This window comes from Megalobrama amblycephala, linkage group LG4 (genome assembly GCF_018812025.1).
Source record: "Megalobrama amblycephala isolate DHTTF-2021 linkage group LG4, ASM1881202v1, whole genome shotgun sequence".
NCBI classification, from domain to species: domain Eukaryota; kingdom Metazoa; phylum Chordata; class Actinopteri; order Cypriniformes; family Xenocyprididae; genus Megalobrama; species Megalobrama amblycephala.
This window is the reverse complement of record NC_063047.1, coordinates 53476327-53493329: the sequence shown is the minus strand read 5'-3', so window position 1 is coordinate 53493329 and position 17003 is coordinate 53476327. Positions and strand designations below refer to the sequence as shown.

The following is a 17003-nucleotide window of genomic DNA, read 5'->3' as shown; positions in this document are numbered from 1 at the left end:
TCTAGCGGTGAGGTTGTGAACTGGAACCTCACCCCTCCCCTTCGAAGCAAAATAGAGAAGCTACGGTGGCCGTCTGGCTGACACAAGACAAAGATGTCGTCGTCTGAGACAGCAGAAAGTACGTTAGCCAGTCAAGCAATGAGGTTTCTTCTTTCTTCTAAGAAAGAAAGGTCTCTGCTTCTAATAAACCAGACGACTACTACTTCTACTTCTTCTTTGTGCGTATTCAACGTAGTGACGATGCAAGCTGCCTCTAAAAACACGATCGATTTAGAAGAACAACAACATAGTGATGAAACACGCTCTGTAGAGTGTCCGTTTAGGGCTGCTGTAGAAATATTCTAGCGTAAAATGACGACTTGACATGGAGGGGCGACCCCCGGTGTATGTAGATAGAAATGGCTCATTCTAAGGTTATAAAAACATAACGGTTCATTTTGTAAGGTCTTTATACAACACTGAAAACATAGTTATGTATATTATATTGCATTTCTGTCAATAGATCCTCTTAAATTTTACACATTGCATCTTTAACTTTAACTTCTTGAGCAGTAAATATTAGAATGATTTCTGAAGGATCATGTGACACTGAAGACTGGAGTAATGATGATGAAAATGTAGCTTTTCTATCACAGAAATAAATTATATTTTAAATATATTCGAATAGAAAACCATTATTTTAAATTATTATAATATATTACACAATAATACTGTTTTTACTGTGTTTGATCAAAAGCATATGAGATGAGCATAAGAGACTTTTTTTTCAAAAGCATCAAAAAATCATACCGACCTCAGACTTTTGAACGGTATTGTATATTATAATGATGTTGTGCCTAAATGCACATTGATTTGACATTGACAAAACTCTTGTTTTTAGTTTTTAGTGTGGTTTATTTTTATTTCTTTTTAACAAAATTGTATGGATTCTTAATAGGGGTGTGCACGAATATTCAAAATGTATTATTCGCAAAGTACTGTTCGAATTTTACTACGTTACTTCCTTTAAGTTTCGTAGAGGGAGACGTTTAAGAACAGAAACCACAAACTGCTGTTAGAAACTTAGCTTAGCACACCGTCTATCTTTTTGGTCTCTGCAACGTCTGTAAGCGCAGTGCGTTTTCTCGCCTGAGCATATGGATATTATTGTTTTTCTAAACATGAACATGTGAAACAATATAAACACGATAACCATATGCTGACTCGAGTATATATGTAAGTTCTGAACGATAAATCGGCGGAGTCTGCTTTATTCACGTTTTTCCCCGTTTGCTCTGCTTGAGCTTTAATGCTTTTGTTCTTTATATTTTTTGTTTGCACATATTGTTTAATGTTTTCAACTAAAAGAAATCCTTAAAGGGTTAGTTCACCCAAAAAAACAAAAACAATTCTAGATATTTTTGATAAAATCCGATGGCTCAGTGAGGTCTGCATTGACAGCAAGATTATTAATACTTTCAAACGCCCAGAAAGCTACTAAAGACATATTTAAAACAGTTCATGTGACTACAGTGGTTCAACCTCAATGTTATGAAGCGACAAGAATACTTTTTGCGCACCAAAAAAACTAAATAACAACTTTATTCAACAATATCTAGTGATAAGCGATTTCAAAACACTGCTTTCTGAAGCTTCGAAGCTTTACGAATCTTTCGTTTCAAATCAGTGGTTCAGAGCGTGTATCAAACTGCCAAAGTTACGCCCCCCAGTGGTGAACCACTGAAATTTCGAAACACTTATAATATAACGAAGTCTTGTTTACTGAAATCACGTGACTTTGGCAGTTTGATACACGCTCTGAATTATTTTGCAATTATTTTGCTGTCAATGGAGGCCTCACTGAGCCATCAAATTTGATCTTAATTTGTGTTCTGAAGATGATCGAAGGTCTTACGGGTGTGGAACGACATGAGGGTGAGTAATTAATGACTGAATTTTCATTTTTGGATGAACTAACCCTTTAAGATATAACGTAAGCTTGCTGTGTACATTGCCTAATCCTAAGCTTGTTCGGAAATGGTGACAAAAACTTGAATAATGATGAATAAAAAAAAAAAAAAACATTTTTCGTTAAACGTCATTTAAATATACACATTTTTATGAGCCCAAATATATTTTTGAAAACTGATCATCCCTAATTTTTAATATCCAACATGCTCTTTGGAAAATGAAAATGTGACAAAATGAAAGGGTGACAAATCAAACACTAAGACATTCTGAAATATTCATTTTCAAGTTTTCACTCAAGTTGTTATGCTGATCATATAAAATTGCAAAATAGAAGCTTTTCTGTAGTGTAGTTATATTGGCCTTGCTGTGTATGCATTTGCAGTCATAACACTAAGTTAAAAGATACACTTTCAAAATATGTAGTCTTTCTCTAGTGGAAAATAGACTGACATCATCTTCTCAAGGACATATGCAGTATTTTATTCAGTGAAATGCTCTTTATAATGAGACTGTCCCTCTTAGTTCATTATAAATATCACCTGCCAAAATAATGTGCTGCAAGAGTTACAAAACCGTAAGAAAATAATTTGACAGCCTACCATTCAGACACATCAATGACCATCAGAACCGTTATCCTCGGATCTCTGCTTGAATAGATTTGGCCTTAGAGAAAAATTAAATAAATAAAACACTCTGGCAGGTCTACAAGCGTAGGTGAATTGGTGGTGAAAAACACTCCACAACTGAATGTAAAGCGCTTTTGTCCATAATTCAATCTGTCAAGTGTGGTTTTGTCAGGTTGTTTTATAAAAATAGATTTATTTGTTTGGTGCTCAAACACCAGGCTCAATGGTCTCATTGTCTTGGGCACGCATGATTTATGCATGTCCATTGGAGGCATCAGTGAATGTTCTGGTGATGTATGCCGTCTTAACAAAGCTCATTGGTGTGGATTCCACAGGTCAGCTGGAGGTGATTATGGACCGTAGGCTCAATCAGGATGATAATCGAGGTTTGGGTCAGGGAGTGCTGGACAATAAGATCACTGCCAACTCCTTCCGCCTACTGCTGGAGAAGAGGAGCTCTGCAGAGGAGGTAATCAGGAGGGAGAATTAATTGAGCTAAAGAAGAAAAATGAATGCATCCGTTAATGGCAACAGTCTGGCTGTTGACCATTGACTCTGTGTCTGGATTTTGGAAATTTGGAAATTTATCAGCTTCTGTTGATGTTGGATATTTAATTGCACATGCTCATTTCCCCTATAATTCTATTACCTTTGCTGTCATCTAATGCTCACTTAAAGAGTTAGTTCACCCCAAAATAAAAATGATGTCATTAATTACTCACCCTCATGTCGTTCTAAACTCGTAAGACTTTCGTTCATCTTCAGAACACAAATTAAGATATTTTTGATGAAATCTAAGAGATACTGTGACACTTCAAAAAGATCATAAAGAGATCGGAAAACTATGAATCGAGCAGTTTTGTCCAAATTTTTTGAAGAGACTAAACCTCTCGATTCATATGGATTAGTTTTCCGATCTCTTTATGATATTTTTGAAGCGTCACAGTGTCAGTTGCAAAGGCAGTCAATGGTGGACAGACATTTCTCAGATTTCATCAAAAATATCTTAATTGGTGTTCTGAAGATGAATGAAAGTCTTACGAGTTTGGAACGACATGAGGGTGAGTAATTAATGACTTTTCATTTTGAATGAAAGTCATTTTTATTTTGGGGTGATCTTTAAAATTACTAATGATTTAATAATACCATTAAATGTGAGCTTTAGCCAATCTCAGAATTAATTTTTCATACTGTACATCATAATGTTGTGATGCCTAAATTCTTGTGTAGCACTTTAAAATGACTTTTTTTTTAGTTCAATGAATTTTTATTTATTTATTTATATAGACATAGCAGTATCGTTATATAGTGCATTCAATATTTTTGAAGAAGTCTCTCATGTTCACCAAGGCTGCATTTATTTGATCAAAAATACAGTAATACTGTGAAATAATATTAAAAGAACTGTTTTCTATTTTAATATATTTTAAAATGTAATTTATTCCTGTGAATTTTCAGCAGCCATTAATCCAGCCATTACTCCAGGAGTTTATTGAGGGAAAAGTTGTAGTTAATAGTTTATATGTGTTCCCTATACTAAAGTGTTACCAGTTTTTTATATACTTTACTTTACCAGTATATATATATATATAAATATGTCTTTACTGTTGCTTTTGATCAATTTAATACACATTTGCTTAATAAAATTATTAATTTCTTTAAAGAAAACAACATACTGAACTCAAATTTTTGAATGGTAGTGTATGTATATAAATAAATTGTATAGCCATTAACGGCTTTAACATGAAAATAGTTAGCGGCATAATCCCTAAAGACTTGCTTAAGGTGGTACCTGGTTTTACATTACTGATAGTGGGTCCAAACCTGTTGTTTATGGTCATTAGTTGGCCTAGATGGTTAAACCGGCTCATGGATCCGGTTTCAACCTGGACCAACAACAAACCAGTTCCTGGTTTCTAACATTGTAAAAACTGGCTTTACCACCCTAACCAGTTTCTCCCCAGCAGTGTTTACAAAATACCTTGATGGTTACTGTCTACGTAGGGTACTGACGCTTTACTGTGCTTTCTTGCGTTATTGTGACTAAAATACTGCAGTAGTTATGTAATTGTTATAATTCATCTAACTTAGCTGTAAACATGTTGACAGTTGAAATAACTTTAACTTGCTTAGCTGAATTTTCTTTGAAATGCTGCTACACCATGACAGTCATAGTAAACGACAATTTTGCTCAAACGCAGAAGTGTTTGCATTTATGGACTCGCATTGTTAGAATGAAACGTGCACGTTCCCGGAAGAAAATGCAAGGCTACAGTCGAGGTGTTTCATGCTCAAACAGCAACATTACATGATAAAGAAAGATGAAAATGTAAAAAAAGCATAATAGGTCCTTTTGAGTCTTTACGTTCTCTGCTAATGCACCACTTTCCTGTCTTAGGCCCAGAATGAGGAGACCGCACCCTATAGTTATCCATCTATACTGAGTCACATGTCGTGCATGTACCTCAACCATCCCCTCATCTCAATGCCAGTCAGACAGCAATCGGACACCCCATCCTTGATTCCCTACAGCCCTCTGAGCGCCTCCTTCCCCTGCGACATGCATCTGGTCAACCTGCGCACTATCCAGTCTAAGGTATGTCTCGGTTGTGTTATCTTTAAGAGGATTTGAAAGAGGAAGCTATTTTGGCCATAATTGGGGAGGATAGGACTGCTGGCTCAGTTCCTAAGAGGGCCATAAAGAGTATTGACCTTCAAATTGATATATCAGAGTCCCATTTCCCAGGGCTGAGTGGTAATATTTTAAAATATGACAGGATAAAGGTAAAAATGCTCAGAGGAGGGCTTATGGGAAAGTTTGAAAGATTTCATAGCGGATGGGAGGATGTGATTCATGCTGGCTTAAATGCTTAAAGGGGTCTTATCATGAGAAATCACATTTTGCTTGATCTTTTGAGATAAAAGACATCATTGTATCGTCAAAACACGCTGTAACTTTAAGAACTCAGCACTTCCTCCAAAGTGACTGTTTATTGAAATTGCATATAAACACATGACTGTCAACATTAACATGTCAAATGCATATTTAATATTCATAAATGGATAGTTATTCTTAACTCCAGAAGAAATACTGTCACTATGTATTCTTCTGAAGAATTTTAGAAAGACTGACATTTATTTTGAACAATAACCTTGATAACAGTTTATGTGGCACATTTCAGCTTGGATTGTTTGATGAGTCACATAATATAGGCTTAGCATGTATGATATTGAAGGATGGGATAGTTAAAACGGTATCGGTCTCAACAGCAAATCTGCAGTTTGTGAGTAAACAAATTCATGCAATGGCATCTTAAAGGCATAGCTGCAAAAACAAAATTGTGTCTAAATTACTAAATGAGTTTTGGTACATAAAATTTAGTAACATTATAAGCGGATCCACAGTAAAAATAAATAAATGAAAGGAAATGATATTACGCTTAAAAGGGATAGTCCACCCAAAAGCCTCAGGCCATCTAATATGTAGGTGATCATTTTTCTTCAGTAGAACAGCAAAGAAGATATTTAGCTGAAACTGTTGTCCTTGGTGACTCATATAATGGAAGTCAATGGGTTGCCGTCACTTTGCATTATTATCTGTAATTCTCAGCCTCTGCAAATGGTCCTGAGCAAATTCACAGCAGTCTGCAGCCCGAACTTTAACAGCAAACTATACATTTAATGGATTTTTCACAAACGGCTCTTTAACAGGTACATTCCAAGCTCTATTGAGCTACCTCGCTGTCTACATAGGCAGCTACTTTCTAAGGCAGAGTTTAAAATTTAAAAGAGAAGTGCACCTGTAGTGTACTTAAATTTATATTCAGTAAATGTATATTTGAATTTACGTCAGTATATTTGGCAGTACACGTTAAAGGGTTAGTTCACCCAAAAAGGAAAATGCAGTCACTAATTACTCACCCTAATGTCGTTCTACACCCGTAAGTTCATCTTCGGAACACAAATTAAGATATTTTTGATAAAATCCGATGGCTCAGTGAGGCCTCTATTGCCAGCTTTAGATAATTGATACTTTCAGATGCCCAGAAATCTACTAAAAACATATTTAAATCAGTTCATGTGAGTACAGTGGTTCGACCTTAATATGATAAAGCGACGAGAATACTTTTTGTGTGGCAAAAAAAACAAAATAGCAACTTTTCAACAATATCTAGCGACGGGCGATTTCAAATCCAATGCTTCGAAGCTTTACAAATCTTTTGTTTCGAATCATGATTCGGATCACATCTCAAACTGCCAAAGTCATGTGAACTATTGAAATTGCGAAACTCTTATGACATAACAAAGCCTTGTTTACTGAAATCATATGACTTTGGCGCGCCGAACCACTGATTCCAAACAAAAGATTTGTAAAGCTTCAAAGCTTCATGAAGCAATGTTTTAAAATCAGCCATTACTAGATACTGTTGGAAAGTCATTCGCTGCGTCCCAATTCGTCTACTTATACTACGTCCTAAAAGTATGTACTGTTTTTGTAGAGAAAAAGTACATACTTTTGAGTGTTTTGGGACATACTACGGACGCACTGTCGCTTAGTTACGCAGCCTGTAACTGTTTAAACTGCCCTGTCAGTCATCTTGTCACAGTTAAAATCCTCCACATTCAATTAAATTTCATTTCCTACCGTTTCGGAGAGAAATGTAGTCGCACGTTGATCTGCCAGTCATGGGTCTTTCATGCAATAACTCTCCTCATCTTTGCTTTGCATAATGATGCATTTAAAAGTTAATGACCAAACGCATCGTTATAAAAGTTCACAATGCTGTTGCAGATGAAATATAATGTGGATAACATTTAATAAATATCTTTTCGCCAGGTTATACTGATTATGAATCATTCAAGCCCCTTTATCTTAACCGCTCTGCTTAACCGTCGGTCTCACACATCCGTCATGTTTGTAGTTTTTTGACACTTTTTATTGGTATTTGTAGTTCTAATCGAATCCTCGTCCACAGCGCAATGTGTTATGGGCAATATTAGTGGTTAGAAGTGTGCACGGATCTGCACTTTGAATTCTAACCGGAAAAAGTAGACCATCCGGGTATCTTTGGAATACTCATTTCAACATATTACGATTTGGGACATACTAATTCTTTTTTCGAATACTATTTAGGACGGATAGTATGCGAATTGGGACGCAGCAATTATTTAGTTTTTTTGGCACACAAAAACTATTCCCATCGCTTTATTATATTAAGGTTGAACCACTGTAGCCACATGAACTGTTTTAAATATTTTTTTTAGTACCTTTTTGGACATCTGAAAGTGTCAATTATCTTGCTGGCAATAGAGGCCTCACTGAGCCATCGGATTTTATCAAAAATATCTTAATTTGTGTTCCGAAGATGAACGAAGGTCTTACGGTTGTGGAACGACATGGGGGTGAGTAATAAATGACATCATTTTCATTTTTGGGTGAACTAACTCTTTAACATTATTTCAAAGTCAATAAAATGATGAAATTGCATATAAAGATGTACTTCAGTGGGTCAAAAACACTCTAGAGTTCAGCTAATTGCATTTACTATAATTTAAACTATAATATATTTTTATTTATTTGCAATTATCAAGCTGTTGTTAATTAAGGCGAGACACGGCAGGTGAAAACATAGTTTTTTCATGCAGTGGTCAATTTTGAGATTTTGGGCCAGTTTGCTCCCTTAACATGTAAGCTTTTTATGTCAAAATAAAAAATATGTCAACATTACACATTAAGGTGGTTATTTCATTATATTTTGTCAACTTGCGCCTTTAGATTTCTATCGGAAATCACCAAAAGTTAGCATTCTAACGCGAGCTCCCGTGCCGTCTCCATTCACAGAAACATGTCATGCCTCGTATCATTGTAAAGCTCTCAGTCTCATTAACAGCGCTGTCTAATCCAAATATGGACATTTCCTTTGTAGAAATAACCGCGAAAGTTTGCCGGGGAATCTACAGCCGAAAACCACATCTGATTGATCGCTGTGAATTTCCGACTACGTGATTGGTTCTCAGGTGTCACGCTTCATTGTTTATTCTGCGCCTGAGAGAAAATGACGACAACACCGAAATCAAAATACGGCAACAGCTGTCACTTGCAAGAGCTAGTAAAATGAAAGTAAACAACAGATTAGACGATGAAACCCCATCAGCGAGTGTCTCATCGCGTAACCTATTGTTTGGAAAGGGAAAGAGTGTGTTGAGGGACTGGGAATGACATCCGCACCACACAGGAATATGGCTCATAATTCACGTCACACGATTGTATGAATTACTGTAGTCATGTGTTTGTGTTGTCCTAACTGTCCTGGATCAGGGCTGAAAATTAACATCGATCCACAGAATCATGGGTTCTGTAGTAGTGTGTTGCTGGAGTGTAGTCTGTGTGAGAGAGATAGGTAGGCTACTGCAGAAGTTTGCAGTTTTTGTGACTGCTGTTATGTGTATTTGTTATGGTAGTTCTCTTCAGCTTAAGGCTATTGTTATTAATAATTTATTCATTTATCAATTTCCATGTGTTTTAAATATTACATAATACTGATATTAATAAACTGAATATATATTTTGTTTGTAGGTTGGGGGTTTCAATAGAAATAAATGAACTTATACAATATAAAAACTTTAAAGGCCGTTTTCTCGAAATGAGTTTTTTCTCACACTCAGAGTCAGATATATCCACTTCAGTAGCACCTACAAGCACCAACTTTTCCAGACTTATACTTAACTATATTCTGAAGGCTTTTACAGAGGGATTTGTTGATATATCATTTCTATCCTGAATTATGGGTCATTTTACTCAAAAAAACATGGTGAAAATAGGTTTTTTAAGGCTATTGTCAGTATTCTCTAATTTACTAAAGCACAAAATAAGATATCCAGAATCCCTTCTGTAAAAGCCCTTTCATCTAATATGTCAACAAATATAACCAAAAATTTTAAACATGGACCATTCCAATTTTCAGATTTTGTTTTTGGAAATGTATGCAAATGAGCATATATTTAAGTATATAAGGCCTCATTTGCATATTAAAACATAAATTTACACAAAATTTGTAATACATTTTTTTCTTATGTTTATGCCAGTAATAAACTGGAGAAGTTTCACAGTGATATCTTTTAATAAAAAAAAAATCCCTATTCACCTGTAGTGTCTCGCCTTAACAAGTCTTCTTAAAAGTATGCTAATGTGTACATCTTTTGCTGCTTTAGAATTGGGCCAAAATAATATTATTAAGCAGTATTATATTGCTGTCTTGCCTTTAGAAGATATCTGAAGTCTAAAAATGCATACTTATTGTCTACATTCACAAACCCTCAATTGTTGTGACACCATTACAGTGTGTCAGAATTCATTCTATTTTGTTCATTTTTTTTTTTTTTTTTATTAATCAGTGAAATCATCAATGTTAGTGTCTCTTGCTTGAATTATGACTGACAGACCATCATGAATCCAAAAACCTCTCCTTATCTGCTTATTTGGGAGTCTGAATTCACTCTCAGTATATATAATTATTAAATAAAATGATTGATAGGACAGTTGCCTGCAAGAGCATTTGGTGCACTACGTAGAATAAAGTCATTGCTACACAATGCTTGAAAAGTTCCTTTGTTATGTGTCATAGCAATATCCACTCAAGGACATCCTTTATGCAAATGGAAAAGAAAAGTGTTTTTCAAGCATGGAAAACATTGATTACATTTCATTATTTATTTATTTTGCACAGCCAAAAATTCATCTCAGTTGTGAGAGCTTTATCGACTGTGCAGAGTGATTTACTATTTCTGTTGTTAATCTAGTGCTAGTGCAGTGATGAGAGATTCTGCTGGGCAGAGATGTCTGTATAAATATTTTCATAATGTCAAGAAGGGACAAGTACAGTTTCGAGCTCAAATTTTATCATGAATAATGACAGAAAAAGTTAATGGAATGTTTTGGGTTCAATACAAGTGCTACCTTAGAAAATAATTTCCACTCAGTTTGAAAAAGATAAATGCACTTGGAATGGACATTTATAGGGAAAGATGCTATATTAGGAAAAGATTAAAACACAAATTGTTTTGAAAGTACTGTCCAAGATTCAAAGGTGCATCATTTTTGCTAATTAAAAAGTTTTATGCATGACATGAATAGTGACTTTCAGAAATATGAAGAAAATGATGCACACACTTGTAATATAAAATGCTAAATAAAGCTTCTAGAAAAAGCTGTATTATTGTACATGGAGTTGTTTTCCCCTTTGTGGGCAATGCGATTTTGACGTCACATGATCAGTTGGGTCATGCAATTGCCTGAATTACTTCTAATAATAACAACAACAGCAGTAATAATACTGTTATTTAAGAGAATAAAATCATTTACTAAAACATACTCTGTAATGTTTTAATTAGCAATGCACTGAAATTTCAGTAGCTTAAAATATTCAGATTTTTGGTTTTGACCTTAACAGTTTTGGAGGGCTGAAATCATTGACTGAAATGGTGACATTAAACATCAATCAATAAAGGTTTTGATGCTCTTCAATGCAACGTGACAGAACGCACGCGATCCGATCATCTCTTTCTCTTTACTATTATAGCATGAAATAAACATGAATGAACATCAGAAGGTATATTAAAAGAAACAGTACAACTTACTGAATCTCATGTAATCACTCAATCAGTGGTTCAACCACAGAAAAACGTCAATCATACAGCTTGTAAACAATTTATCATGTAATGTTGTACATTTACTTCGGGAAAGCTCTTTAGTCAGCTAGAAAAATAACTCTTAAGGAGGAGCTTTTTGCTGAACTTTAGATTTCTGAATTCTGAATTTTTACTTAAACATAAATCTACATGTTTTTTTTTTTTTAATACAGCCACTGTTTGCTTATATTTCAAGAATGAATTGGAGTAGAAAGAAACAATGATATCATGAAAACTAGTTTCGATATTTCAGTAAAAAATCCATTTTTGTGTATCACTAGTTTTAATCCAGTATTTCAACACATTATGACCATTCATAGTCTGTAAATGCGCTATCTGTGACGTTATACACGCAAGAATACCACAAATGGACTGTTTAAATGGGTCATAACACAGATTTTTTATTATTTTTGAATATGTTCCTTAAGGTTAACTTATGTTCATTTATAATATATATATATAGAAAACCGTCATTTACAGACAAAGCATTATGAAATCATTTATTTATGGATTGTGATTACTTAAAGTTTTTAGCTGCTGTCAGATTCAATACAGTTGGCTGCTTCATCTTTCAAGTTTCTTTGGAAAATCTCCATTACACTGTGCCTCATTTACAAAATAAAATGCTCCAAACAAACATATAATCCTTCAATATGATCCAGGAAACCATTAAAATAAATCATCCTCCCATTTCTGACTCTGGTATCCAAAGTCTATACAGAGATGCTGTTTGAACTGGATGCATCAAAGCGAACGTTCTTTCACTCTTTCATTTTTCCTGTCATAGGACTGTTAGACTCAAGTGTGTGGAGTAAGTCAGAAACTGAATACGCATCTATATACTGTATAGGTTATATTCGCTTTTGACGCGATGTGACGCTTGCATGCATTAAAGGCAAATTTCAGATGTTAACCAACTTACAGGAGGATGTTTATAATGAGGAGGATGTTTCAAGGTCACTTTCAAGGTCCAGAAAGGTCCACATCATTAAAATAGTCCATGCGACTGCAGTGGTTCAACCTTAATGTTATGAAGCGACGAGAATACATTTTGTGCACAAAAACGAAACAAAAATTACAACTTTATTCAACTTTATTCAGGGAAGGGGAAAAATTGTTGAATAAAGTCGTTATTTTTGTTTTGTTTTTGTGCACAAAAAGTATTCTCATCACTTCAGGTTGAACCACTGTAGTCACATCGAACAATGTCTTTAGTACCTTTCTGGACCTTGAAAGTGTTGTTGAATTGCTGTCTATGGACAGCAATTCAAAAAATATTTTAATTTGTGTTCTGAAGATGAATGAAGGTCTTACGAGTTTGGAATGACATGAGAGTAAGTAATGACAGAAATTTCATTTTTGGGTGAACTAACCCTTTAAGCTATGAAACTTGCAGGATGTTTTATTGGTACAAAGACCTCTTATATGTCAAAAGATCAAGGCAAATTTTATTTCTCATGTCATGACCCCTTTAAATATATAAAACTCCACCCAAAGAAGAGTTACATCAGTAAAGCAAGCAACTTTATTGAAATCCAGCTTTGCAAAGCTCAAATAATAAACATCAGCTCTAATATGTGTGCTTCATAAAAAATAAGTGAAAATTAATTTCTACTTTTAAATGCCCCAGAATGCCTTGCCCCATCAATCCAGTGTAAGTGCATTACTGTAAATGCAATCTTTGTTTGATTTACAAACCGTAAAGTATCTCAAAATCGTCAGCCTGTCACATGCTGTTGATAAAGCTGGAGTTATTTCGTAAGTTCCTTTGTTTTCTGATGTCTCAAGGAGAGGCTCTTTCCATCAAGTTGTGATGGGAGAGACTCTCACTGTGCTGCAGCTGATGAGTGCAAAGCAGCGCTCCATAATTGGCTCAGTGTGTGCGTGTTGAGAAGAAACAGTGTTGTGTTTATGCGGCCTGAGGCTCCATCTCGTTTCTCTCGCAGGAGGAAGGGGGAGGTCCATCCGAGCAAGCTGCTTTGATACTGCACAGAAAAGGCTTTGACTGTGGCTTCTCCAATCGGAACACTGGCCTACTGTGTGCCACCACACGTGGCAAGGTAAAGCAGATCACGCGGCTTCCCACACACAGACGCACATCAAAAATTCAAAGAGAGTCTCATCACTGCTACTTAATTTTGGAAGAACTTGAGGCTTATATTTAAATTTTTTTTTACATTTGTTCCCAAAGGATAGTTTGTTCAAAAATGAAAATGTGTTTTAAACAAAAAAAACTATATTCCATAGAACATAAAAGGGAGATCTTAGTGGTAATTTTCTTCCATCCATTTACAATGAAATGAGACTAGAGTGTTCAAGTTTTAAAAAAGGACACAAAAGTACCATAAAAGTGATATGAAGTCATGTAATAATTTTTGGGTGAGAAACAAACCTACATTTAAGTTATTCACTGAAAATCTTCACCTCCAGTGAGCTTTTAACTTGACAACTGCTGCTATTGAAATTAATGGTCGACCGATTTATATATCACCATGGATATATCGGCTGATATTTGGCACTTTTTAAATATCGACATCGGCTGATATGTGTTTCTGTTTGGCTGATGTGTAGGAAGTGGGACTTATATTTTGACCACACTGAGAACGCCAGTGCCTGAACACACAGCGCTACATTCTCGGTCTTCATTAGTTTACGGTCTCTGTTTAACAGTTTTGTCTAATACATTATTATTAGATAGAACTATTGAACAAATATAGTAAACGGTATACGAAAAGTATTATAGCGTTTGCTTTTATATTATTAGTAACAGAAAGGCAAACACTGTAATCAGTGTTGCCAAGAATTGGGCTACATTAACACTTGCTGCGGGTTGTTTTCTATGTCCACGGGTTGAAGCAACCCCCAAATAACATGATAATTAGCCATTGGAATGCGAATTTCACCAGGGAACCCCACCAAAAATGTGGATTTTACCCCTCGGAACGCAATTTTTACTGAGGGACCCCCCCTGAAACGCATTTGGGCTAGTTTTGGGCTAGTTTTGAATAGAAATTGGGCGGGTTTTGTTGTGAAAACCTGGCAACCCTGACTGTAATACTTTCTCATTTACCGTTAGCATTCAGCAAATACGCATTTATATAATTTAAACAAATCTTTGAATATCTAATAAACCGAATCCAGCTGTGAGATGTTCTGAAGTGCGCATTTGTAATCTGCATTAACCTGTTGCTCTGTGCGTTACGGTCGGTCAGCGTGAATTGAATGTGGACAGGAGAGAGACGCACGATTGACAAACACTTGATTTTTAAAACTATGCTGCACTATATCCAGTTGCTCACTCTGTCATATTTATTTTATTTTCAATGTGTGCTGTATGTAAAATTAGTATTTCTTTGTCTTTATTTAAAAATAAATAAATCCCAGTGCGCACAAATTTACCAAATTACAGAGTTCCCAGTTACAGTTTACTTACTTTTAATTCATATTTTTTAATTTCTTTATTTGTGAAAAATACTGTAATAGGATTATAGAATCAAGAAGTTGCCATCTAACATAGGCCTTATAAGTCTGTTTACTTTTCATATTTACTTTTGAATTAATTTTCAAACTATTTATTTTGTAGTTTATTAAATATTAAGTAAAATTAATCTAAATTATAAATATAAATGATATATATCTGCTTCATATCGGCCACCGTACTCTCCAATGGCATCGGCCATCAAAAAAACAATATTTTGGTCGACCACTAATTGAAATATTGAGTCACTGTGTTGAACTTGAGAACTAATCATTCAGACCAGTTTTGTGAATCATATCAGCTGATTCATTAAAAATAGGCCAATTCACACTGCATCGACAGATGGCGACCAATGCTGACAATCACCAGATTACAGTATGTCACTTCTCTGACATTCCACCATGACCCAAGTGCAGATTCAGCATGTGCAGTTGATGAAATCAAGCTCCGACAGATGCCAACAGACAATGGCTACGTTTATATGCACCAATTTTCGTCAGTCCGAATGAATTGAATCCGATTGCAGATCTGTTTACATGTACTCTAAACGTTGTAATCTGATTCAAATATCCGTTTAAATGTTTTTATATACATTCCGATTCAAACTTCTGCATGTGTGACGTCATATCAATCACACTTGCAGTTGCGTCAACACTCAACAGACGGTGATCATGTATCGACGATAGCCAGAGATATTGGCAAAAGCATCAAATCTTGGCAATATTAAGAGGATTTGGTATTTCCAATTAATGTAGACCTGTTACCTTCTTCTAGTCTATTATTATAACTATTAGGTACGGCTTCTTTTATTATTAAATTAATATTATACGTGCTGTGAGGATAATAAAAGATTAGGCTATACCTATCTTTGAAAATGTTAAAAAAAATTTTTAGGTCTATTATACAATGAATTATAGGCCTAATTAAAATTATTAAGAGTGTAGGCTATAATATTTCCTAACACCGCAGTCATCAATGAAAATAAAGCGCAGCTTTACTTCAAGCACCGACTTTAAAAAAACAACCTGTTTAACACGAAATACTATTATTCTCATTTGTTTCACTATATGTATGGCCACAAGAGAAATAATGGAATAAATTAAGACAGTTATATACCGTTATCAGCATATTATGTTGAAATTCGCCTCTGAGAGAATATGCTCCGTTAATGCAGTGTCAGACAGCTCCCTCACTTTTTACTTTCAATTTCTGTAGTGAATACTGTTCGAGGTTGAGACTTTTTCACCAGCATAACTCTTGCGCAAAGTTTGCACGTTGCTTCTTGTGTGATATCCATTGGCTCCCCTTCTTGTTTTAAAACGGAAAGATTTCCAATATTATGACGAAGGTATACAGCTATGCCACTGCTTGTTGGCATACATCTTTACAACTAAAGATGTGAATGTGAACTTGCGCACTGCGTAATGTGTACCAACACTGCACTGCTCATGTGCCCCAGAGACTTCTGAATACGATTTAGAAAGTAGTCGGATTCAAGCGTTTCGATGGTAATTGTTGAATCGGATTAGAGAAGGAATAAACCACCCCTTCCAATCCGATAAAAATTTCATTCGAATCGAGCTCAACCGGATCGATTAAGGTGTTTACATGAACGTTTTTCAATCCAATTGATCCGATTACAAATGGATTATTTGGGTGCATGTAAACATAGCGACTGACAGGGGTAACACACTGATCCTACAAAACCTGACGAAGCGTCTGTTGCCATATGTTGGTGCAGTGTAAATTGGCCTTAAAAAAAGTTTTGTTTATGAACTGGACAGCACTGCTTAACTTCACTAATAAATTCTCATGAACACGCCAAGGTGAGCTAGGGTGGATGTACATGTCGATGATTAACACCATAAATTTCAATCTGCTCCTCAGATAAAGCATTATATGGCTTCAGGGTAATATGGACTACTTTTATGGTTCTTTTGTGTCCTTTTTTGAAGTTTGTTTGAAGTGTTAAGTTTGTTTATATCGGCTATTTTACAGTGCCCTGAGCTCATCCAAACAAATTTCAGAATCTGAACTATCAGTTATATAATACAATGTAATGAAGTGTGTAATTTCTAAACAAAATTGTAAAAATAATATGCAAATATCTGCGAATGGTTGGACTTTCCCACATCCCAAACTCACACCATTGGTCGAGCCGATGTTGCTGTGTTGGGCTTTGATGTGTTTCCAAAAAGCATTGTTATTGAACTGTGATCGCAAGGTCTGCCTTTATCAACATAGTTCAGAAGCCTTTGTTT

The 17003-nt window shown here is 35.2% G+C and overlaps 2 protein-coding genes across 5 annotated transcripts in view; one reads left to right on the top strand and one right to left on the bottom strand.

Annotated features, from left to right (window-relative positions):
* Positions 1 to 17003, top strand: part of man2a1 (mannosidase, alpha, class 2A, member 1) — a 90033-nt gene that overhangs the window by 66016 nt on the left and 7014 nt on the right. The window contains exons 19-21 of the mRNA XM_048189979.1: positions 2912 to 3045; positions 4975 to 5172; positions 13211 to 13324. Of these exons, the coding sequence (XP_048045936.1) occupies positions 2912 to 3045; positions 4975 to 5172; positions 13211 to 13324 (446 nt within the window). The remainder of the gene's footprint in view (positions 1 to 2911; positions 3046 to 4974; positions 5173 to 13210; positions 13325 to 17003) is intronic.
* Positions 2903 to 17003, bottom strand: part of tmem232 (transmembrane protein 232) — a 52891-nt gene continuing 38790 nt past the window's right edge. For 3 of the 4 annotated variants that reach the window (XM_048189985.1, XM_048189982.1, XM_048189987.1), the window contains one exon: positions 2903 to 3034. In XM_048189985.1, the coding sequence (XP_048045942.1) occupies positions 2993 to 3034 (42 nt within the window). In that variant the 3' untranslated portion in view covers positions 2903 to 2992. The remainder of the gene's footprint in view (positions 3035 to 17003) is intronic. The other variant, XM_048189986.1, reaches the window with a different exon arrangement.